The 24,337-nt window shown below is 35.5% G+C and overlaps 2 protein-coding genes across 3 annotated transcripts; both read left to right on the top strand.

Annotated features, from left to right (window-relative positions):
• The first annotated feature begins 365 nt into the window (after positions 1–365).
• On the top strand, positions 366–22,348 carry LOC121240039 (probable LRR receptor-like serine/threonine-protein kinase At1g06840). The gene is made up of 22 exons (XM_041137482.1): positions 366–637; positions 1,020–1,205; positions 1,719–1,869; positions 2,884–2,955; positions 3,120–3,191; positions 3,467–3,610; positions 3,723–3,794; positions 3,892–3,963; positions 4,246–4,320; positions 4,914–4,982; positions 5,143–5,211; positions 5,385–5,456; positions 5,642–5,728; positions 5,927–5,995; positions 6,203–6,678; positions 7,303–7,461; positions 8,865–9,148; positions 10,490–10,541; positions 10,777–11,027; positions 11,243–11,377; positions 11,711–12,118; positions 22,248–22,348. Exons 1-21 carry the CDS (start codon positions 610–612, stop codon positions 12,062–12,064), a joined length of 2,949 nt encoding a protein of 982 aa, XP_040993416.1. The 5' UTR covers positions 366–609; the 3' UTR covers positions 12,065–12,118; positions 22,248–22,348.
• Positions 12,849–23,719, top strand: LOC121240041 (probable LRR receptor-like serine/threonine-protein kinase At1g06840). Of its 2 annotated transcripts, none has more exons than XM_041137486.1 (21): positions 12,849–13,329; positions 13,571–13,754; positions 14,060–14,210; positions 15,162–15,233; positions 15,404–15,475; positions 15,748–15,891; positions 15,974–16,048; positions 16,145–16,216; positions 17,003–17,077; positions 17,597–17,665; positions 17,827–17,895; positions 18,069–18,140; positions 18,333–18,419; positions 18,670–18,738; positions 18,967–19,442; positions 20,092–20,250; positions 21,110–21,393; positions 21,918–21,969; positions 22,149–22,399; positions 22,617–22,751; positions 23,202–23,719. In XM_041137486.1, exons 2-21 carry the CDS (start codon positions 13,649–13,651, stop codon positions 23,547–23,549), a joined length of 2,838 nt encoding a protein of 945 aa, XP_040993420.1. In that variant the 5' UTR covers positions 12,849–13,329; positions 13,571–13,648; the 3' UTR covers positions 23,550–23,719. The 2 variants fall into 2 exon arrangements, with proteins under 2 accessions (XP_040993420.1, XP_040993421.1); XM_041137487.1 differs by having other exon boundaries at positions 12,850–13,329; positions 15,977–16,048.
• The last annotated feature ends 618 nt before the right edge of the window (positions 23,720–24,337 follow it).

Below are 24,337 nucleotides of genomic sequence, written 5' to 3'. Positions count from 1 at the left end.
GAAATTTATATAAAATATTATTATAATATAATTTTTTATTTTAAAATTTTAAAAAATAAAATTATTTATTATATTTTATGTGACAGACTAAAAAAAATTATAATAATTATATTAGATGAATTGAAATAATTTGATTTTTATATAATCAAATCAGCCATTAAATGATCCAAAAATGTTGATTGACTCTTCCCAATCTTCGAAAAGTCAACCGAGTTTATCCAATCAGCAAATTAAAAAACTACTTTTGAACATTTGACCTTATTGGCTCCGTCGCCGTCACCAATACCATATCAGGCTCGGCTTTGTTTGGGCCACCTAGTTGTGAATTTTCTTTATTTCATCACCTTGAATATTAGCTTATGTCTTTCTCACGCTTTCCTCTCTCCGACCTGTATTATCATCGCACTGTTCCTCTCTACTAGTTTGGCCAATGCTCAAGCATCTTCACGTGTTGCTGAATAAGATAACTCATGCATATAAATTACTGATACTGTGACCCGTCTCTGTAGAATCCTTTTTAAACCGTTTTGGCTGACGCTTTCTCCAGCGGGTTAATATTCAAACTCTTCGGTGAGCGAAAGAGATGGCAACAATCTGAATCAGCAGCAAATGCTTGAGCATTTCAAATGCCGACCTGGTCAGAAAGATACCGTACTTTCAAACCCATTTGTTTATTGCCCAAGTTATCTCCGGGTTCATATTCAACTGTACATGCCGTATATGCTTCCATCATTCTGATACCATTTTCAACTATATGTATTCAATCTTCTTATTGTAAAGGTTTCTCCACTTTTCTCGCAGTTTGATTCGTTTGCTTCTCCTCAATCTGTATGGGGCAGGATTTTTTGAGCCTTTTTCTTTATTTTTGTTGCCTAGAGACTGGAGCTTTTTCATTGCTGTTCTGTTTGGTTTTTCATTGTTTCCCAGTGTTCGAAAAGCTAATATCTGTTTTCCTTCGTATATATTCAGCTGCTTTGAACTCAATCAAATAAGTATTGATCCTTTTTTCCTATTATAAGGTGGAGAACTCGCATACTACAACAATTCCCAAAGTTGGATACTAGGAGAAATTTGGAAGCCCGGCAGTCTTTTTGAGATGTATCAATCAACAGCCTGGACTTGTGCAATATTTTTTATTTCATGGTTGTGTTGGTCTTCACTACTCGCCGGAGCACAGAATTCCATGATCACTCATCCGGAGGAAGGTGATTTTCCTTGGCTTCTTTTGGCAATGACACTCTTGAAAGAATGCTTGTTTAAAGGTCTCTCACGGCACATCGAGGCGTGTTTTAGCTATGTGTTTTTTTTTTTTAAATTTATAAATAAACGATTGTATTGATAAGAATAGGCATATCCCAATGACACGAGATGGTATCCAAGAGGTAACACCTATCTAGGAAGAAGAAATGGAAACAAGAAAGTCATGAAAACCAAGGCCATCAAAATCTACAGCTATGGCCGCCCAAAGAAATAAAGTTATAACAACAAGTGATCTTAGCTATGTGAATCCTTTAACAAGTGATTTGTAGTAACTTCACATATCAAATACTCACAGCTTCCCTCTAGTGAGTGGTGAAGAGTGCTACATATAGTTGAGTTATAAAGTGTGTATGCTGAAACTTGGCTCTGCTAATAATCTTGATGTATATTTTTGAAATAAGTCTGCTTTCTTTGCAATACTCAAGCTAATGATGGTTAACACTTGTATTAATTTGCAGTGAAGGCATTGGAGGAAATCAAGAGAAGCTTGATAGATCCAAAGAACAATCTGAGAAATTGGAATCGAGGAGATCCATGCACATCAAATTGGACAGGGATTGTGTGCTCCAATGGGACTTCAAATGATGGATATCGACATGTTCTACAATTGTATGATTTTAGCCTTTTCCCATCCTTATTTCACTTTAATTAATTGTTCTTTCTTTGTTTCTGTGGTCCCTTTGCATGTTGAAATGCATATTATTCCACTTGCATATCTATCTACCCGTATTAGTTGGTGCCCTGGAACAGACTTCCTTGGTTCTTTAGTTCATTGAATATTACAGAAAATTATCGATAAAAAAAGAAGAATATTACAGACAATGGTGGCTATGTTCATTTTTTTTTTAATATTGGACACATGTTTCTCAATTTTGCTAGAAAATATCCCCAACATGTCTTAATGAATCCGTACTTTATCCTTGTCATACCTCAGATTCATGTCAATTCCCATGTTAGGTAGGTGACTTGTGAAGGCATTATAGCCGAATTCCACACAGGTTGTTTACCAAGTGAAATTTGGGCTTTACAAGTGATTGTAGGGAGTTTCAACTATAATTTTGACTTTGTGTTTAGGACTACAATGCAGATATGGTTGGCGAATCCCTTGATTGCGATAAATGGTAGAGCTAACTTAGCACTGCATCGTGATGTGGGGCCTGATGGGGATGCCAAAGATTTAAGTAGGAAGTGGGGTAATTGTGACATCCCATATTGTATTTAGTGCCACATTGGTGTGAAAATTTAAAGGCATTGCATGAGCATCGTATTCAGTATAAGATGTTTACTGGATGGAACTAGGTTTTATAGGCGATTCCAAGAAGCTTTAATTATAACTTTGACTAATTCTTTGACGTATGCTGTAGATATGGTTAATGCATCCATAATATCGACAATTTTAGTGTTCTTTCCATTTATTCGAAAAATACTCATGACTAGCATCAATAATGATTGGCCATTGACTCAATCATTATTCATGACTAGCATCATAAAGATTTGTAAGTCAAAAGTTCAAATATAAGATTATCAACTTGGACAAAACTTGGCATTATTAATTAATGGGCAGTTCTATTGAAAAACTTGTATTGATGCTTTAATAATTTTCATTTGTACCTCTCTTTGCAGGCAACTTCTGAAAATGGAATTGTTGGGAAATTTATCGTCGGAGCTTGGCCGCTTATCAAACCTGACAATATTGTAAGGCGAAGCATCTCTGAAAGATACTTTTTGTGCTTCACATCTTTTTCTGGATAAACTTTTGTGGATACCTCTCTTTCAGTTGATATTCTGGAAAAAAATTTCTCTACCCTGTGGTGGCTTTTGATTTATGTCTCTTACTTTCTCTATCTGCTCTCTTAAAGGAGCTTTATGTGGAACAACATAAGTGGGAGCATACCCAAGGAGATAGGCAATCTTGCGTCTTTGAAACTCTTGTAAGTTGATTGTTTTTATCTATGTGAGAGGTTAGATACTCAATATCATTATCACATGATTTCATGCCTATTCCATTAAAAAAAGCAGATAAGATACTAGTTAATGTATTCCAAAATTTTGATTTCTACATAGCATTAGAGATAATCCGTTTGTGAACTAATTTACTTGATATGTTGGCCGATTATGAATATCTGGTATTTTCATATTCCAAATTTTTAATATGCAGTAAATTGGCTTTTTCTCTGATTCCATATTTAATACTCCATGTGTCCAGGCTTGTGAATGGAAACCAATTAACAGGTCCATTACCTGAAGAGCTTGGTTATCTTCCAAACTTGGACAGAATACAAATTGACCAGAACAACATATCAGGACCATTACCCATCTCATTTGCAAATTTGAACAAAACAAGGCATTTGTGAGTGTTTTCACATATCGTCTCAAAATAGCACTGTAATGACTAACCCTACTTACACTTTTTTTTTTTTCCCTAAATTCTGCCCTGTTTTTCTTTTGTCCCATGTGAGCAGTCACATGAACAACAATTCAATTAGTGGGCAAATCCCGCCAGAGCTATACAAATTGCCAAGTCTTGTTCACTTGTAAGCCAGTGATTGGTCATATTTTCGTATTTAATGATGATTCATCTTTCTGTACAATTCATGAGATCAGTGACCATCTTCAGCTCTGCTACTGCAGGCTTCTTGATAATAACAATTTATCAGGGTATCTGCCACCAGAGCTTTCCAGAATGCCACTATTGCGAATACTGTATGGTTCCTACTGTCTTTGATATATTTATGTCAGATATGCTTCAAAATGGCAAGTTTATGGATTATGGTTCCCATTATCCATGAGTGTCAATATGTTTATTTTAATCTCAAGTGTTATTACGTCCAAAATATATGAATTTGTTGTTCTTTTCTTTTGCTTCCCAACTTGAACAAGGTTATGATTTCTAAGCTTTCCTTCTCCGATAAGATAAGATTACTTAAATACTCTGGGTATTACGTAAGTTCTCTGGTGTAAAGTTTCATTGTCTTTGTTTTGCAGTCAACTTGATAACAACAACTTCAATGGGACTACAATTCCAGCTTCTTATAGCAATATGTCCCGGTTGCTTAAGTTGTAAGTGCACATCATTATCCTTTTTTTGTAACTAGGTTTCAGAAGCAAAGGCAGAGCAAGGTGCTAGCCTTGAGGTGTAAGGCTGAGACTTTTTATTTATTTATTTGCCAAGTCATAGAAGAAGCTCTTTTTCCCCTAAAGTAAAAAACTAGAGAGGAAAATACTGGCTATGTATAAATAATTTAGTACAGCTAGAATGATATTTTGTTTGATAAATTAATTAGTCAAACGTCAAATGAAAAGGGATATAAGTGGGAATGTTACTGAATGAAGATATGGAGTTGCTTAAGCCAACTAAGTTGGCCAGAAGGCATTGCATCTTTTGAAACATCACTCACTGGTATACTGAACGTGTCAGTATTTTCCTATGACTAACTTATAAAAAAAGGTATTTTCCTTTGACTAATCCTATGCTGTTTGATATCTATCATGACTTTACGTAATCTACCTGAGTTGTACGGAAGCTACACTATTTTCATCAGATGTCCCAAACCTTTCATGTTCTTAGAAGCAAGATGGGAATCCTGAAATTTGCACATTTTCACCTGTCCATGTTGAGAAATTTTGATTTACGTCTTGGTTGGGTTTACTAGGAGCCTTAGGAACTGCAACTTGCAAGGAGAAATGCCCGATATGAGCAGAATACCAAGACTTCTTTATCTGTAAGTCACTGTTTTATTTTTATTTTTAATTCATTATAAGATGGTCAAGGACGAGCTTCTCAAAATTACTAAATGCTTCATGCTGAATTCTCTTTACTTTTCAAAGACAACTTTGCTAGCTACTTCTACTTTGTTTATACCATATTTATTTGAATTTCAGAGACCTCAGTTCAAACAAGTTAAGTGGATCCATTCCTCCAGATAGGCTTTCTGCGAATATTACAACTATGTAAGATTCTGCATCTTCCTAATAAGATGTAATATGCATGCTTTTTTATGTTTGTTTAAATTTATTTTCCAGATGTCACATAGTTTTACAGATTTTTCTTTGAGTTTTTTAAGCTAATTTGCGCTAAGATTTCCCTTGACTTCTGAAATCTATTATTTAAACAATATACACAGTGATTTATCCAACAACAATCTTACTGGAGAAATCCCCATCAACTTTTCGAGCCTTCCTCGTCTCCAGAGACTGTGAGTAGTACTTGCTGTTTCATCCTTTAGTGTTCAATGTTATTGTAATTTACTTCATATTTATGCAACCTTTTGTTTCCACTTACCTCAAGTTAGATATTCCAGTTACTAGTCCACATACGTCAATGAATTCAAGCTGTTAATAGAATAAATGACTTTGATTCCGGAATTGTTCCCCATCGCAGGTTAATTGCAAACAATTCATTAAGTGGCTCTATTCCATCCAGCATTTGGCAAAATAGGACTTTGAACAAGATGGAAAATCTTACAGTGTAAGAGCCGAATGACTGTGTTACTATTACCTTGGTTGAAAGTGTCTTTGTTTGGAAGTGCATATTCATGCTCTCAAGTGCCTTGTTCTTAAATAAAGTTGCTTCTTTGTTCTGATTTTCACATGCTCCCTTGTGACATTCAAAGTTGTAACCTACTGGATTTTCTAAGCTATCGATTATGCCCCGTCCATATTCCAGGGAGTTGCAGAACAATGAGCTTTCAAATATTACAGGCAGCACTGATCTACCTCCAAATGTCACTGTCTGGTTTGCTTCTAGACTTGCTTCCTAATTTAAATTTCCCATTTCATAGCATGTAGATCTTCATGTGTAATAAAGTCCATGCTCATATTAGGGTGACTACTTGGTAAAAGAGTGTAGATTTGCTCTTGTTTGTTTCAGTGTTTTCAGGTGGAATAGATATAGTAAATTGATATAATGATCATGTGATACATTTTGATTCTTGACTTCCAGGCTTCAAGGGAATCCCTTATGCTCGAACGCAAACCTAGTCCAGTTTTGTGGATCTGAAAGTGAGGACAAAAGTAAAAGTCAGGGTCCAACAAATAACTCTTCGCTTTGCTCTTGTCCACCCTCTTATGAAGATTCCCCCACATCTGATGGTTGTGCCTGTGCTGCCCCTCTGCTCATTGGATATCGGTTAAAAAGTCCTGGATTCTCAGATTTCCTTCCGTACAGATCTGATTTCGAGAACTACTTAACATCTGCTATTAATATAGTCCTTCATCAACTGCATATTGATTCATTTGAATGGGAGGAAGGACCACGGCTGAAAATGTACTTAAAGCTTTTTCCGGAAAATAATCTTTTCAATGATAGTGAGGTCCAGCGACTTGTGAACTTGTTTGAATCATGGGACATACGTGACGAACCCATCTTTGGACCTTATGAACTTCTGAATCTCACTCTACTGGACGTTTACAAACCTGGTTTGTCTCGAAACCCTTATATGAAGTCATTTTTGACATCTTTGTTGAATTTGGAATTGATGCTTATTTTAGAAGTTGAAGAATGTTCTGGTGTACTTGGGCCACGCCTATTTAATTTGTTTTAATAAAATTTATTTAATTTTTAAAAAAGAAAAATAAAGAAGTTGAAGAATGTATTCTCCAGAACACTTACTGGATTCCATTGAATTACTTTATACTTAAAAAATCTTTTTAGCATATGGCATTATTCTCTGTTACTGGTCTTTGTGTGCATAGAATGCTTGCCTATTCTTGTCACTGTGACATGGGCTTCATCTTGCCAGTTCGATGCTTTCATCTTCGTTATATGGTTGCACTTCTGTGATCCAGCACATAAACAAAAAACTGCAATGCTTCATCTTGTTTAAGATGATTTTTAGTTTGCATGGTCGATTAAGACATGCTCTATATTAAACAGAAAGGCATCTACAAATTCACACCATATATCACTGATGACTTGACCCCACTCAAAGATAAACTATGCCACAGTCATACCTTATCACCTTTGATGTGTTCATATTTGAGGTGAATATTGATGGAAAGTTTGGAGTCAGTTTATGCTCATAGTATTCACTAATCCCACAGCAACTCCCATCCCTCAAAAGTCTTCTTTAAGCAAAGGCGCATTGGCTGGCATAGTATTGGGGGCCATTGCAGGTGCAGTAGCATTGTCCACGGTTGTTTTTCTTCTGATACTGAGAAGGCATGTGAGGAAAACCAGTGCAATTTCAAGAAAACGTCGTGGTAAGTATCTTTTTTTTTTTTTTTTCTCTCCTGATGTTCAGATTTTTAGGTAGATATGTTATATTTCTCACTGTTTCTGCAATTGTCTCTATTTTGCACCCAAATTAGGCCTGTTAATCAGGCCAGAGAGATGCTTGTCCAAGCTTATCCTGAGGTGGGAAGGCCTCAGCCTGGCCTGAAATGCTCAATATCTTACCCTTTCTCAGCTAATGCTGTTGGGCAAGTTTCCGCCAAGTTTGGACTGGGCTGTGATTAGAAACATCATTAAGAGAGGAGGTCTGCTGAAACATACCGTAAGACTTGGGCTTTATATTGGCTGAGACCATCTCTAGGTTCAAGAACAACCAGTTATTACCATGTTAACAATTTTGGTGACAAAGTTGTTGACTTATAAGATGCAATATGTGTGTGTATAACATTTCCGATAATTCATACATATATGATAAACCTATTTGGTCTAAGGATAAATTAATTCTGCTAAATTGAGAGCGGCCTAACTTCAGCTTAAACTTAAAAGCATTCTAAAATCCCTGACAAGCTCAGTGCAGAGCTCAAAATAAAGCTTGGCCAAATATTTTTGGCCCTACAAATGGGCTGAAGGCTGCTCAACCCCATGACAGCACTATTTATTTTACTGTTTTACTTGTTAGTTATTGATATGTAACAAAAGCTGTCTTAATGCTTGATGTTAATTCATACAGTAATTAAGAGCTTGACCAATTGTTTCTTTCGTTAACAAAAGTTGATGAGTGAAATTGTATGACCCATCCTTGTTGATTTGGGATGTGGATTTGTTTGGTTTTCCAGTCATCATTTGTTCATTGAATTATCAGAGAGATGTGATCTGTGTTTCCCCTCCTATTTTATTGAATTTTTTAATATGAATTAGGTTACACCTCATATATCAGAGCAGTGGATGAAGTCCAATCACAAAATGAAGAAAAATTACTATAGTAAAGACCCATTTGAATGAGGCCCTTTGGCACGAATGAGTTTATTTTTTACATGTATGCTCATTGAATCTTGTCAAATCCTGAAAAGGGTTTTAAAGAATCAATGATTATGAGCTTCAAACTCAGCATTCTGTTCTGCTTTAGCAGGAAATATCTCAGGATAGTATTTAGTCATGTCAATGAGGTTTTTACTTTGCCTAAGAATTGGTTATTGGATTACATTCACTTGTTTTAAGGAACTGTAACATGCTTGTAAGTTTTCTTGTGTACATTGTTATCACATCTGCATTTTCACTTGTGCTCAAACTATCTGAATCTTGGAAATATGAATGGAAAGTTTGATTCATAACTGTATTAATCATTTTTAAACAAATGGGCAAAGCATCTTTATATGCAGCGCCTATCACCTTGTTTTCATTTTCCAATGGCTGACCTTTATTTAATATGCAGCATCTAAGGCCTTCATGAGAATTGATGGTGTGAAGTCTTTCACTTATGGAGAATTGGCTACGGCTACAAACAATTTTAATGACTCCACTCTGGCTGGCCAAGGAGGTTATGGAAAAGTTTATAAAGGAATTCTGGTTGATGGTTCAGTAGTGGCCATAAAACGTGCACAAGAGGGATCCTTGCAGGGTGAGAAGGAGTTCTTGACAGAGATAGAATTGTTGTCAAGGTTACATCATCGAAACCTTGTGTCTTTAGTTGGATATTGTGACGAAGAATTGGAACAGGTGCCTTTTCTTATCTCAACTGAAATGATCATATCGAAAGAAAATCAATTTATTATTAATCTTGTTGCTGAGTCAATGAGGAGATAATTCTTTCCAACCAATGGCGGGTCTGGGGGCTGAGTGAATAAAGTCATTTTTTTTTTTAATTTCTTTGAAAAATTTATAAAAATTATTTTCAAATTTTCAAACAACCCTAAACTATCCAAAAATATAAGAATCTTATTATCTTTTAGGAAACTTAAAGATATGTAGAATTTGGTTTTTATTAGAATGATAATGGTACACCTACAACTCCTTTACAACTCATTTTACAATTAACCAATGCAATCATACGAAAAAAATAATTTCAATTTTACATAACTACCCTCTATTTGAAATAGAGATGTTAGATAGTTAGAAAGTTGTAAAAGAGTTGCAAGTTTATCATTTTTCTATTAGAATTCACAATATAGCCCCAAATCTTGTAAACTTTGATCTTTTCTTAAAAACTTCAGATTTTGGCTCTAAAAATTTTATAAGCCAAAAGTTATATATTACAAAAACTCATAGTAATCTTTTTGTATTCTTATTTGGGTCTCCTTCAAACTTTTTCTTATTTTTTAGACTTTTTTATGCACGACTTTTTTCTACCTTCCTTTTAACATTTTTCCTTCTGGTTAATGATAGATTATTAAGGTTTTTTTTGTTTAATTAAAGAAGGAAAACTCTTATCTATTTTAATTACTATAAATGTACCTCATACATGTTTAATTGATAGTTATATTGATAATTTTTTTATGCTCCAAAATATGTTTATAATATTCTTGCATTATATATATTATGATATACATTACAAAAATATAAAAATATATTTTAAATATCTTAATAATAATTCACCCCCCTAGAGATAAATTTCTGGATCCACAACTGCTTCCAATTTAGGAAGTTAATGGAGAAAAACTTAAAATTATGAAAGCTTTACAAGTAAAAAACGAAAGACGCAAACCGCATACATAGTTGCTTTGAATGATAGCAAACAACAGAAGAATTTAACTCGATCTAGGGACATTACATGACAGGTGCTTTCGTTGATAATATAGACGCATATTCAAATTCTTCATGAAATATGGCCTATTTGTTTTAAAAAAAAGTGTAAAAAAAGTTGGAGATCTCCACAATACACTCAGGAGAATAGAGTCCTTCCCTCTCTTTTTATATGCTGTACTTTTCTCCCATAAAATTGTTTTGATTTTCATGACAAAAGGACTAGTTTTTCTTGCTCTCTGTTGCTGAAGTTGCATTGATTTTATTTTATTTTTAGCCTTTGGGAAAGGCTTCATCTGAGTATTGTTGTGTATGCAGATGTTGGTCTATGAGTTTATGTCAAATGGTACTCTACGGGATAACCTTTCTGGTACGCCTTATAATCCTTAAGTTTTACTTTTCTTGATTTTCACCATTGAGTGCTCTTCATTGCATATGAATGCAAGTGAAAACTACAATATAGGATTTGCAACGGCACACTTCCCCTCCACCTCTCTCTTTTTTGTCTTTTTCTTTAAGAGCTAAACAGAACAGCCTTTTCTTTTCTCAGTCTTTGTTCCATACAAATGGGCTAATTGATTGTTTATGTGTGTAAAACAACACAGCCAAGGCTAAAGATCCTCTGAATTTTGCTATGAGATTGAGAATTGCACTGGGATCAGCTAAGGGCATCCTCTACCTGCATACAGATGCTAATCCTCCGATATTTCATCGAGATATCAAGGCTAGCAATATATTATTGGACTCTACGTACACAGCAAAAGTTGCTGATTTTGGACTTTCGCGACTTGCCCCAGTTGCAGATATTGAAGGGACCGTTCCTACTTATGTATCCACAGTTGTGATGGGAACACCAGTAAGACTTGTATAGATGATATTCAGCAAAGAGAATTTGATCTTTTGCATAAGTTGAAGTTATAGTTTTGTACAACAATTTGTATCAATATCTCTGTTTTTAAAATGAAAGAAGTGGAGCCTAGACTAGATGAAAGGCTTGATGGTATGCCGTAAGAGATGAAAGTAACTGGTGTCTATTTCTTTATCTTCTCATTCTTTGTTATAACTTTGCAGGGCTACCTAGATCCAGAGTACTTCTTAACTCATAAGCTGACGGACAAAAGTGATGTTTATAGTCTTGGTGTTGTTTTTCTAGAACTCCTGACTGGGATGCAGCCAATCTCACAAGGCAAAAACATTGTTAGAGAGGTAAAACTGTTGTTCTGTGATTTTTGTTATTCCTACAGCATAAAAAATAATGAAGCAGCTTTTACTCTCTCTCTCTCCGTGTCATTTTATACAGTTATAATTACTTGAGAGGGATATCCTCCTTTTCAAGTTTCGAGCAGACATAAATTTCTTAAACAATAGTTACCTTCAGCCTTGAGTGAGACCTCTGTCAAACACAATACTTCTTAATATCTTGCATGTGATCAGTATTTTATTATAGAACATAACATTTTAGATGCCCTGGCTGCAGTGTCTAATATAATAGTCTGTTATATGTATATTTTTCAAGGAAATAGTTTTCATCCTTTTCAGGTTAATGTTGCAAATCAATCTGGTATGATCTTTTCGATCATTGATGGGCAGATGGGGTCTTATCCTTCTGAAGGTGTAGTGAAATTTTTTACCTTGGCCCTCAAGTGTTGCCAAGAAGAGACAGATGCACGACCTTCAATGGCAGAGGTGGTTCGAGAACTTGAAAGCATATGCAGTATGATGCCGGAGGCTGACGCCATAAAAGCAGATCACATGTTCACAGATGTGGAAAAAGTTGTGACTCCACCACTGTCATCATCATCATCCTCTACAGTGAAGTATCCTTATGTGTCATTAGATGTATCTGGAAGCAACCTTGTTAGTGAAGTCGTGCCAATCATCAAGCCTAGGTAGAAAGAAAGCATTTGGGAAAAAACTGGTTGTGAGGTTGCTAATATCCTCGGAAATTTTTTCTCAATGTTCCTGGTTTGTTATATTCTTTATAGTCTCTTACTCTCTTATTACAATGTATTTAGACCAGTAGATAATATCATAATGTGGTGTATAATGCCCACAAAAAACTAATGATAGTAAATAAATAAAGCATGTTTCCATACTAAGGTGTTTTTCAGCTCCTGTTAATCCCTTCAGTGTTATCTTCTCTTTCTTAAAATTTTCTTGGTTTGGGCCATTACTCATTAATCACCTCAATTTAAGCCTATTGGGCTTTTCAAAAAATGTAGGCTCAGTTAAATGAGGCCTAGCATCCTAAACCCAATTCGTTGGGCTTTCCTACAGTTAGGCCTAAATAACGATGGTACACCCGATCGTGCTAACCCAATCAATCCTTTTTTTTTTTCCCCAATAACTCTGTTTAAGTTTTTTTTAGACATAACAATATCATGATTTAGAAGTCTCGCACCTAAATTAAAAAATATATTATTATTTTTATTTATTTGTACAATTTTAAAAGATGTCTTTAAAAATAAATAAATAAATCTAGAATCTATATAAAAAAAAAATCTATTTTTTAATTTTTTTCAAAAAGAATACTGAAACAGTGATTTATTTATTTATTATTATTATTATTAATTTTTTTTTTTTTTTTTTTTTTTACACGTTTTTGTTTTGTTTTGGTCTTTTGAAATACGGGTAGTGTAGTTGGCCCAACACGTTGGCGGTTGTCTGTCCTTTGAACTCTGTCGATTTGAAGACGTCAAGAGAGACAATGCATTGAGAGAATTACAAAACCAATTATTATTGAACTTTGGAGTCATTGTTACAGTTTCCTCTCTCCGACCGTTATTATAATCGCACTGTTTCTATTTAGATTTTAATGGAAGCCTTATTCCGCCGATGATCAAGCATTTAATGCTACTCTCACCTGCCAAAAGTATATTACCCAACTCTTTTAAACTCTCTCATTTCTTGCCAAAGCTTCTCCACGGCGTTTACTAATCAACTCGTTGGTGAGTGAAAGAGATGGCAACAATCTGCATCAGCAGCAAATGCTTGAGCATTTATAATGAAGAGCCGGTCAGAAAGATACTACCGCAGATTTCAACCCCATTTATTTATTGCCCATGGCCTCCTCGGGTTAATTCTCAACTGCACATTATATACCATAGATGCTTCCATCATTCTGATTGGGTTATCAACTATATATTCAAGCTTCTTATAATAAGGTTTCTCCGCTTTTCTCGGAATTTGGTTCGTTTGTTTCTACTACAGTTGTATGGTACAAGAATTTTGAGTGTTCTTCTTTGTTTTGTTGCCTAGAGATTGGGGCTTTTTCATTGCCCTTCTTTTTGGTTATTCATTGTTTCCCAGTGTTAGAAAAGCTAATATTTATTTTGCTTCTTACAAATTCAGCTGCTTTGAACTCAATCCAGCAAGTTCTGATACTTTTTCCAATTATAAGGTGGAGAACTCGCACGCTACAACAATTCCCAAAGTTGGATACTAGGAGAAATTTGATAGCCCGGCAGTCTTATTGGGATGTATCAATCAACAGCCTGGACTTATGGAATATATTTTATTTCATGGTTGTGTTGGTCTTCACTTCTCACCGGAGCACAGAATTTCATCACTCATCCGGAGGAAGGTGATTTTCCTTAGCTTCTTTTGGCAAAGACACTCTTGAGAGAATGCTTGTTTAAAAGCCTCTCACTGCACCTGGAGGCGTGTTTTAGCTATATGAATCCTACAACAAGTGATTTGTAGTAACTTCACATATCAAGCACTCACTTCCCTCTAGTGAGTGGTGAAGAGTGCTACATATAGTTGAGTTGTAAAGTGTGTATGCTCAAACTTGGCTCTGCTAAAAATCTTGATGTATATTTTCAAAATGAATCTGCTTTCTTTGCAATATGCGTGCCGATGATGGTTAACACTTGTATTAATTTGCAGTGAAGGCATTGGAGGAAATCAGAAGAAGTTTGATAGATCCAAATAACAATTTGAGAAATTGGGATCGAGGAGATCCATGCACATCCAATTGGGCAGGGATTGTGTGCTCCAATGGGACTTTAAATGATGGATATCTACATGTTCTAAAATTGTATGATTTTAGCCTTTTCCTATATTTTATTTATATCAAACATATTTATATCAAACAGGACTATCAGCGCAAATAATTGTCTTATTTATTTCACTTTAAATAATTGTTCTCTTTGTTTCTGTGGTCCCCTTGCATACTGAGATGTTTATTATTCCACTTTCATATCTACTCATATTAGTTGGTGCCATGGAACAAATTTCCTTGGTTCTTCAGTTCATTGAATTTCGTTTTTTCAATATTGGACATGTGTTTCCCAATTTTGCTAGAAAATATCACCAACACATCTTGATGAATCTGGGCTTTATCGTTTTAATACCTCAGACTTATGTTCAGACCCATGTTAGGTAGGTGAATTGTGAAGGCTTTATGGGGGTGCTAAGTTCCACACAGGTTGTTTACCAAGTGAAGTTGGGCTTTACAGTGATAGAAGGGAGTTTCAACTATAATTTTGATTTGTGATTTAGGAGTACAACACAGATAATTCCCTTGGTTGGATAAATGGTAGAGCTAACCTAGCACTGGATTGTGATATGGGGCCTGACAAAGACGTCAAAGATTTAAGTAGGAAGTGGTGAAGTTGTGATATCCATATTGTATTTAGTCCCTCATTGGGTGTGAGAATTGTAAAGACATTGCATGAGCATCATGTCCAGTAGAAGATATTTACCAGATGGAACTAGGTTTTATGGTGTAAATGTGATTAATGCATCCTTACTATTTACAATTTTAGTGACATTTCCATTGTCCAAAAAATTATTAACTAATACTTTACTATATTATTTATTGGTCATTAACTCAATCATTATTCATGACTAGATTCATATAGATTTGTAATCATCAGAATAAGAATATCAAGCTTCGACAAAACTTGGCGTTATTAATGCATAGGCAGTTCTACTGAAAAACTTGTATTGATGTTTTAATAATTTTCATTTGGACTTCTCTTTGCAGGCAACTTCGGACAATGGAATTGTTAGGGAGTTTATCACCAAAGCTTGGCCGCTTATCAAACCTGACAATATTGTAAGGCGAAGCATCTTTGAAAGACTTCTGCGCTTCTCATCTTTATGTGAATAGAAGTTTTTGGATACCTCTTTCAGTTTATATTCTGGAAAACTTTTTTTCTCTACACCGTGGTGGCTTTTGATTTATGTATCTTACTAATATATTTCTCTCTATCTACTTTGTTTAAGGGATTTTATGTGGAACAACATAAGTGGGAGTATACCCAAGGAGATAGGCAATATAGCTAGTTTGGAACTCTTGTAAGTTGATCATCTTTTTCTATGGGAGAGGTTAGATAACCAGTATTGTAAAAACGTTTTCTTGCTTATGCCATTAAAAAAATGCAGATATGATACTAGTTTATGCATTAAAAATTTCTGATTTCCACATAGTATTAGAGATAGTCTTTGTGTGCAAACTAATTTACTTGATATGTAGGCACGATTTTGAATACCTGGTAATTGAATATTGCAGAGATGTGCAGTACATTGGCTTTTACTCTGATTCCATATTTAATACTCCATGTGTCCAGGCTTCTAAATGGAAACCAATTAACAGGTCCATTACCCGAAGAGCTTGGTCATCTTCCAAACTTGGACAGGATACAAATTGACCAGAACAACATATCAGGACCAATACCCATCTCATTTGCAAATTTGAACAAAACAAAGCATTTGTGAGTGTTTTCACATATTGTCTCAAAATAGTACTGTAATGAGTCATGACTAACCCTTCTTCCCTTTTTTGTCCCATGTGAGCGGTCACATGAACAACAATTCAATTAGTGGGCAAATCCCGCCCAAGCTATACAGATTACCAAATCTTATTCACTTGTAAGTCAGTGATTGGTCATATTTTCATATTTCATGATGATACATCTTTCTGTACAATCCATGAGATCAGTGGCCATCTTCTCCCTGTTAATGCAGGCTTCTTGATAACAACAATTTATCAGGGTATCTGCCACCAGAGTTCTTTGAAATGCCACAATTAAGGATACTGTATGGTTCCTACTATCCTTGATATATTTATATCTATCACATATACTTCAAAATGGCAAGTTTATGGATTATAGTTCCTACTATCCTTGATGCCAATATGTTTACGTTAATCACAAGCGTTATTACATCCAAAATATATGAATTTGTTGTCTTTTTCTTTTGCTTCTCAACTTGAACAAGGTTATGATTGTTGAGAAATAATCTCACATTGCCCGTGGGTAAGGTCTTGGGCATGTTTATAAAGAATGAACAATCCTCTCTTATAGAACCGGTTTTATGAGATGAGTTAGGCACATGAATTTCTTCATGGTATCAAAGCCAGGTTTTGAATTCGAACCCTGACTCTATACTCTACCCCATTTAATTAAATATTCTACTTGTTGGGCCTACTCATTGAGGGGAAGCTTAGCCCACAAATGAGAGGGAGTGTTAAGATATAAAAATAATAAAATCTATATTTTTCCATCAGTTTAAGTTTTTGGGACAAGTAATAATTTCACATGGTATCAGAGCAAAGGTCCTGAGTTGGAACCCTGACTCTACTCTCTACTCCATTTAATTAAATATTTCATTTGTTGGTTCTACTCATTGAGGGGAAATCTAACCCACAAGTGAGGGAGAGTGTTAAGATATAAAAATAATAAAATCTACCTCTTTCCATCAGGTTAAACTTTTGGGACAAGGGGTGATTTCACAATGATATCTAAACTTCCTTTTCCTTCAAAATAATATTACGTAAGTACTCGTGTAAAGTTTCGTAATGCGTTGAATGTCTTTGCTTTGCAGTCAACTTGATAACAACAACTTCAATGGGACTACAATTCCAGCTTCTTATAGCAAAATGTCCAAGTTGCGTAAGTTGTAAGTGCATATTATCATCCTCTGTTTGTAAGTCGGTTTCAGAAGTAAAGGCAGAGCAAGGTGCTAGCCTTGAGGTGTGAGTCTAAAACTTTTTATTTATGTTTTCTGCCAAATCGTAGAAGAAGCTCTTTTTCCCTAAAGTAAAATAGTAAAACAAAGTGGGAAGTACTGTTAAAGTATAAATACGTTAATACAAGTAGTGGAAAGTAAATTACTCAAACATCTACTGAAAAGGAATTTAAAAGGGAATGTTACTGAACAAAGATGTTGGGTTGCTTAAGCCAACTAAGGTGGCAGGAAGCATTGAATCTTTTGAAACATTACTCATGGTTACACTGAACCAGTCAGTTTTTTTTTTTTTTTTTTCCCTTCTGACTTATGGTTACATTATTTTCATCGACTGTCACAAAGCTTTTTTTTTCTTAGTTGCTTTATATGCAAGTTGGAAATCAAAGAAGTATGCATATTCACCTGTCCATGTTGAGAAATTATGATTTTTGTCTTGATTTGCTTTGCTAGGAGCCTTAGGAACTGCAACTTGCAAGGAGAAATGCCTGAGTTGAGCAGAATACCAAACCTTCTTTTTCTGTAAGTGGCGGTATTTTATTTTTATGTTTATGTCATTAAATGATGGTCTAGGATGAGCTTCTGACAAATACTAATTGTTCAGGCCGAATAAAACTTTCTTTACCTTGTAAAAGACAACCTGTTCACTGCTTCTACGTATATTATACTTACTTGAATTTCAGTGACCTCAGTTCAAATCAGCTAAATGGATCCATTCCTCAAGATAGGCTTTCTGAGAAGATTACAACTATGTAAGATTCTCCATCTTTCTAACGAGATGTAATGTGCATCCTTTTTACTTTTGTTTATATTTGTTGTTCAGATGTCACAAAGTTTTTACAGAATTTTCTTTTAGTTTTTGAAGATAATTTATGCTAAGATTGCCCTTGACTTCTAAAATCTATTATATGAACAATGTACCCAGTGATTTATCCAACAACTTTCTTACTGGAAAAATTCCCATCAACTTTTCGGGCCTTCCTCGTCTCCAGAGTCTGTGAGTAGTCTCCCACTTGCTCTTTAATCCTTTTGTGTTCAACGTTATCATCATTTACTTTGTATTTACAGAACGTTTTGTTTCCACTTATCTCGACCATTAGATTTTCCAGTTACTAGTTAATTTCAGTCAATGAATTCAAAGTGTTCATAAAATAAATGACATTGTTCTGTAATTTGCTCCCCATGGCAGGCTAATTGCGAACAATGCATTGAGTGGCTCTATTCCATCCATCATTTGGCAAAGTAGGACTTTGGGCAAAATGGAAAGCCTTATAGTGTAAGAGCTGAATGGCAATGTTACTATTTCCCTTGGTTGAAAGTGTATTTTTACGGCAGTTTATGGGCATTCATGCTCTCAAGTACCTTGTGCTTTTATTGATAGAAGATAAAGTTGCTTCTTTGTCCTGATTTTTGCATGCTCTTTTATCGCATTCAAAGTTGTAACCTCCTGGGCTGACTTCGATAATTTTCAAAGGATCTCATTCTAGATTTTCTATGCTATTGCTCACGGCTCTTCCATATTCCAGGGAGTTGCAGAACAACAAGCTTTCAAATATTACAGGCATTACCAATCTACCTTCAAATGTCACTGTCTGGTTTGCTTCTATACTTGCTTCCTAATGTCAATGTCCCAATTTATTTCATGTAGATCTTCTTTTGTGATAAAACCCATCTTCATACTGGGGTGTCTACCTGGTAAAAGAGTGTGCTCTTTTTGGTTTTAGTGTTTTGAGGTGGAATAGATATTTTTTATTAGTATTGTAATGTGGGAAAGACACATTGATATAATGATCACGTGATACATTTTGATTCTTGACTTCCAGGCTTCAAGGGAATCCCTTATGCTCGAACCCAAACCTAGTCCAGTTTTGTGGATCTGAAAGTGAGGACGAAAGTAAAAGTCAGGGTCCAACAAATAACACTTTGCTTTGCTCTTGTCCACCCTCTTATGAAGATTCCCCTACATCTGATGGTTGTGCCTGTGCTGCCCCTCTGCTTGTTGGATTTCGGTTAAAAAGTCCTGGATTCTCAGATTTCCTTCCGTACAGATTTGAGTTTGAGGACTACTTGGCATCTGGTCTCGAGTTAGTCCGTCAACAACTGTACATCGATTCTTTTGAATGGGAAGAAGGACCACGACTGAAAATGTACTTGAAGCTTTTTCCAGTAGATCATATTTTCAATGACAGTGAGGTTCTGCGAATCATGAACATGTTTGGATCATGGAAAATCCCTTATAGAAACATCATTGGACCTTATGAACTTCTGAACTTCACTTTATTGGACGTTTATAGAGATGGTTTGTCTCGAAACCCTTATCTGAAGTAGTTTGTGACATCTTTATTGAAGTTAGAACTGATACTTGTTTTAGAAGTTGAAGAATGTATTCTCTGGAACAATTCCTTTATTCTTAAAAAAAAAAATTTGGCATGTGGAATTATTCTCTTTTACTGGTGTTTGATGCTTGCGTATTCTTGTCACTCCGAATGACATGTGGTGTGTGTGTGTGTAAGTTTAATATTTAAGTGGAGATGGCCTTTCCTTTTGCTGCCAAATCTTGTTGAAGATGGGCTTGATCTTGACAGTTCAGGGCTTTCATCTTAGATATGCTCCCTTAAGAAGTATAACAATTACAGTTGCACTTCTGTGATCCAGTACATAAGTGAAAAGCTGCAATGCTTCATCTAGTTCAAGATGATTTTAATTTGCTGGGAAATTACGAAATGTTCTATATTGACCAGAAAGGCAGCCACAAATTCACACTGGCGATGTTACAGATTGTCGCTCCACTACTGGCTTTTGCCATATGTCACTTATGACTTGTCCCCACTCATGGACAAAATATGCCTCAGTCATATCTTATCACCTTGGATGTGTTCATATATGAGATGAAAGTTGATGGATACTTTTGATTCTGTTTATGCTCATGGTATTCACTAATCTCACAGCAATTCCCACCCCTCCAAAGTCTTCTTTAAGCAAAGGCGCATTGGCTGGCATAGTATTGGGGGCCATTGCAGGTGGAGTAACATTGTCGTCAATTGTTTTTCTTCTGGTGCTGAGAAGGCGTATGAGGAACATAAGGGCAATTTCAAGAAAACGTCATGGTGAATATCTTTTGTTTATGATGTTTGGATTTTTAGGTAGATATGTAATGATTTCTTACTGTTTCTGCGATTGTCTCTATTTTGCATCCAAATTAGGCCTGTTAATCTGGCCAGAGAGATGCTTGTCCAAGCTTATCCTGAGGTAGGAATGCCTCAGCCTGGCCTGAAATGCTCAATATCTTGCCTTTCTCAGCTAATGCTGTTGGGCAAGTTTCAGCCAAGTTTGGACCGCGCCATGACTAGAAACATCATTAAGAGAGGAGAGAGTCTACTGAAACATATACAGTAAGGCTTGGGTTTCATGTTGACTCAGACCAGCTCTATGTTCAAGCCTAGACTAAGATGCATTCTACATTCTATGTTAATATTGTTTTGTCTAAGTAGGTGAATATGCATTCTGAGAAGATGAGAAATTGGTCAGCTTTTAGACAAAGTCCCTTGCCAATGAATGAGTTCATTTTTGACATGCATGCTCGTTGTATCTTGTCAAACCCTATAAAGGGTTTTGAAGAATCCATGTTTATCAGCTTCAAACTCAGCATCCTTATTCTGCTTCTAGCAGGAAATATCTTGTGATAGTATGTGGTCATATCAATGGGGCTTTTGGTTTGCCTAAGCATTTGTTATTGGATTACATTCACTTGTTTTAAGGACCTGTAACATGCTTATAAATTTTCTTGTGTTCATTGTTATCACATCTGTATTTAGACTTGTGCTTGTATCTGAATCCTGGAAATATAAATGGAGAGTTACATTCATAGCTGTATCAATCATTTTAAACAATGGGCACAGCATTTTTATATGCAGCGTCTATCACTATGCTCTCATTTTCAACGTTGGACCTTTATTTGATATGCAGCATCTAAGGCCTTCATGAAAATTGATGGTGTGAAGGCTTTCACTTATGGAGAATTGGCTATGGCTACAAAAAATTTTCACAGCTCCACTCAGGCTGGCCAAGGAGGATATGGAAAGGTTTATAAAGGAATTCTGGTTGATGGTTCAGTTGTGGCCATAAAACGTGCACAAGAGGGATGCTTGCAGGGTGAGAAGGAGTTCTTGACAGAGATAGAATTTTTGTCAAGGTTACATCATCGGAACCTTGTGTCTTTAATTGGATACTGTGATGAAGAACGTGAACAGGTGCCTTTTCATATCTCAACTGAAAATAATATTGAAAGAAAATCAATAAAATGGATTATCCATCAATCTTATTACTGAATCGACATGGAGATAAATCCTTCCGACTTAGGAAGTTGATGGAATAAAAACTAAAAATTTGAAAGCTGAAAGAGCAGAAAAACCAAAGATGCAAACCACATACATAGTTGCTTTGTATGATAGCAAATGACAGAAGAAATTAAACTCAATCTAGGGGCATTAAATGCGAGATGCAACTTTATTCATTGATAATACAGAAGCATTTTCAGAATTCTTCATAAATAAGGCCTACTTGTTTCTAAAAAATGTACAAAAAAAAGTTGGATATCTCCACAATGCACTTAGGAGAATAGAGTCCTTCCTTTTCTTTTTCATGAGCTGGACTTTTCTCCCACAAAATTCTGACTTTCGTGACAAAGGACTAGTTTTTCTTGCTTTCAGTTGCTGAATTTGCATTGATTTTTTTTGTGGGGAAAAGCATCACGCTAGTATTGTTGTGCATGCAGATGTTGGTCTATGAGTTTATGTCAAATGGTACTCTAAGAGATCAACTTTCTGGTATGGCTTATAATCCTTTAAGTTTTGCTTTTCTCGATTTCATTGTAGTTTTTTCTGAGTGTTCTTCATAGCATATGATTGCAAGTGAGAACTGTAATATAGGATTTGCAACATCACATTTCCACTCTCCACCTCTCTCTTTATGGGCTAATTGATTGTTTATGTGTATAACAACACAGCCAAGTCTAAAGATCCTCTGAATTTTGCTATGAGATTGAGAATTGCCCTAGGATCAGCTAAGGGCATCCTCTACCTGCATACAGACGCTAATCCACCGATATTTCACCGAGATATCAAGGCCAGCAATATATTATTGGACTCTAAGTACACAGCAAAAGTTGCTGATTTTGGACTTTCACGACTTGCCCCAGTTCCAGATATTGAAGGGGCGATTCCTGCCTATGTATTTACAGCTGTGATGGGAACACCAGTAAGACTCGTATATATGATATTTAGCAAAGAGAATTTTATCTTTTGCATGAGTTAAGTTATAAGTTTATAAAAAAGATTTGTATCAATATCTCTATTCTTAAAATGAAAGAAGTGGAACCTGAACTAGATGAAATAGGCTTAATTATATGCCGTAGGTGATGAAAGTAACTGGTGTCTATTTCTTTATTTCCTCGTTCTTTGATGTAACTTTGCAGGGCTACGTAGATCCAGAGTACTTCTTAACTAATAAGCTGACAGACAAGAGTGACGTTTATAGTCTTGGTGTTGTTTTTCTAGAACTCCTGACTGGGATGCAGGCAATCTCACATGGCAAAAACATTGTCAGAGAGGTAAAAATTTTGCTCCGTAATTCATGTTATTCCTACAGCAAAAAAAAAAAAAAAAAAAAAAAATGAAGCAGCTTTTACTCTCTTTCTGTCTCTCTGTCTCTCTCTCCTTGTCATTTTATGTAGTCATAAATACTTGAGAGAGATATCCTCTTTTGCAAGTTTCAGTTTCAGCTTCAATAAGATGGCAGACATGAATTTGTTAAACAATCTTCACCACCAGCCTTGAGTGAGAACTCTGCCAAGTAGTGTACTTATTAATATCTTGGATTTTAGATTCAAATGAAACAGTGTCCCCGTTAGTGGAGCCAAAATCAGAATTCCTTGCATGTGGTCAGTATTTTATTATAGAATTTAACATTTTAAATGGCCTGGCTGCAGTGCCTAATATAATAGTCTGTTATAAAAATATATATAGATATATCTAAAGGAAATAGTTTTCGTCCTTTTCAGGTTAATGATGCTTATCAATCTGGTATGATCTTTTCGCTCATTGATGGGCGAATGGGATTTTATCCTTCTGAAAGTGTGGTGAAATTTTTAACTTTGGCCCTCAAGTGTTGCCAAGAAGAGACAGATGCACGACCTTCAATGGCAGAGGTGGTTCGAGAACTCGAAAGCATATGCAGTGTGATGCCCGAGGTGGATGCCATGACAGCAGATCACTTGTTCACAGATGTGGAAAAAGTTGTGACTCCACTGCCATCATCATCCTCTACATTGAAGTATCCTTATGTGTCATCAGATGTATCTGGAAGTAACCTTGTTAGTGAAGTCATTCCAATCGTCAAGCCTAGGTAGAAAGCATTTGGGAAAAAATTGGTTGAGGTTTCTAGTATCCTGTTAAATTGATCTGGTATATAGTCTCTCTCACTCTCCTTACAGTTTGTTTAGAAAAGATTATAGTTAAAGCAGTAGATAGTATCATAAAGTTGCTGTAAGACTAAATCTAATAGAAGTGTTTTGCTGTTTCCAGACTTGTAACCGAAAGAATTAGCCATTTATGCATTTTACCCCAAGCATTAGAATTTCTTAACTAACAAAATGATGTATGTGTTCCTGACTCTAGTTGTTACTAGGCCAGCTTCATTCTAGTGTTTCTTTTCCTTTAGATAAATCCAGCTGCTAGCATTCATTGTCCAGCAATGAAGATGTATTGGAAAAATAGGTAATATGTAGTCATTGTTGAACAAGAAGCAGTAATTTGGAGCTTACAAATAGATACTGTTTCTAAAGATTCTGGGTTTTTTAGCACAAATTCCAAGCAAGCTTTTAGGTTAAAATCACACACTTCCTCCCAACAATAATGGTGAACATATGCATACAAGAAGATAAGATAAAAATGAATATCCTCCTTTCTGTATGTAAAGCACATGAGATGTGGTTTCAGAATCAAGTCATCACTCATAATGGCTCCCTTCCCCACTTGTTGCTTGCAAACAAAACCCCAGTGTTTGATTGTCTATGGTTTCAATATCTCTGATGGCAACTTTTCTTAATTTTTTTTTAATATGATCATAATGATAATGTTGAATTTCTTTCCCTCAGTAGTTGTCATCTTAAATTAATGTTTCAGAGTTGCGTGGCCG

The sequence above is a fragment of the Juglans microcarpa x Juglans regia genome, chromosome 7D (assembly GCF_004785595.1).
Source record: "Juglans microcarpa x Juglans regia isolate MS1-56 chromosome 7D, Jm3101_v1.0, whole genome shotgun sequence".
NCBI classification, from domain to species: Eukaryota; Viridiplantae; Streptophyta; class Magnoliopsida; order Fagales; family Juglandaceae; genus Juglans; species Juglans microcarpa x Juglans regia.
This window is presented reverse-complemented; position numbering and strand designations above follow the sequence as displayed.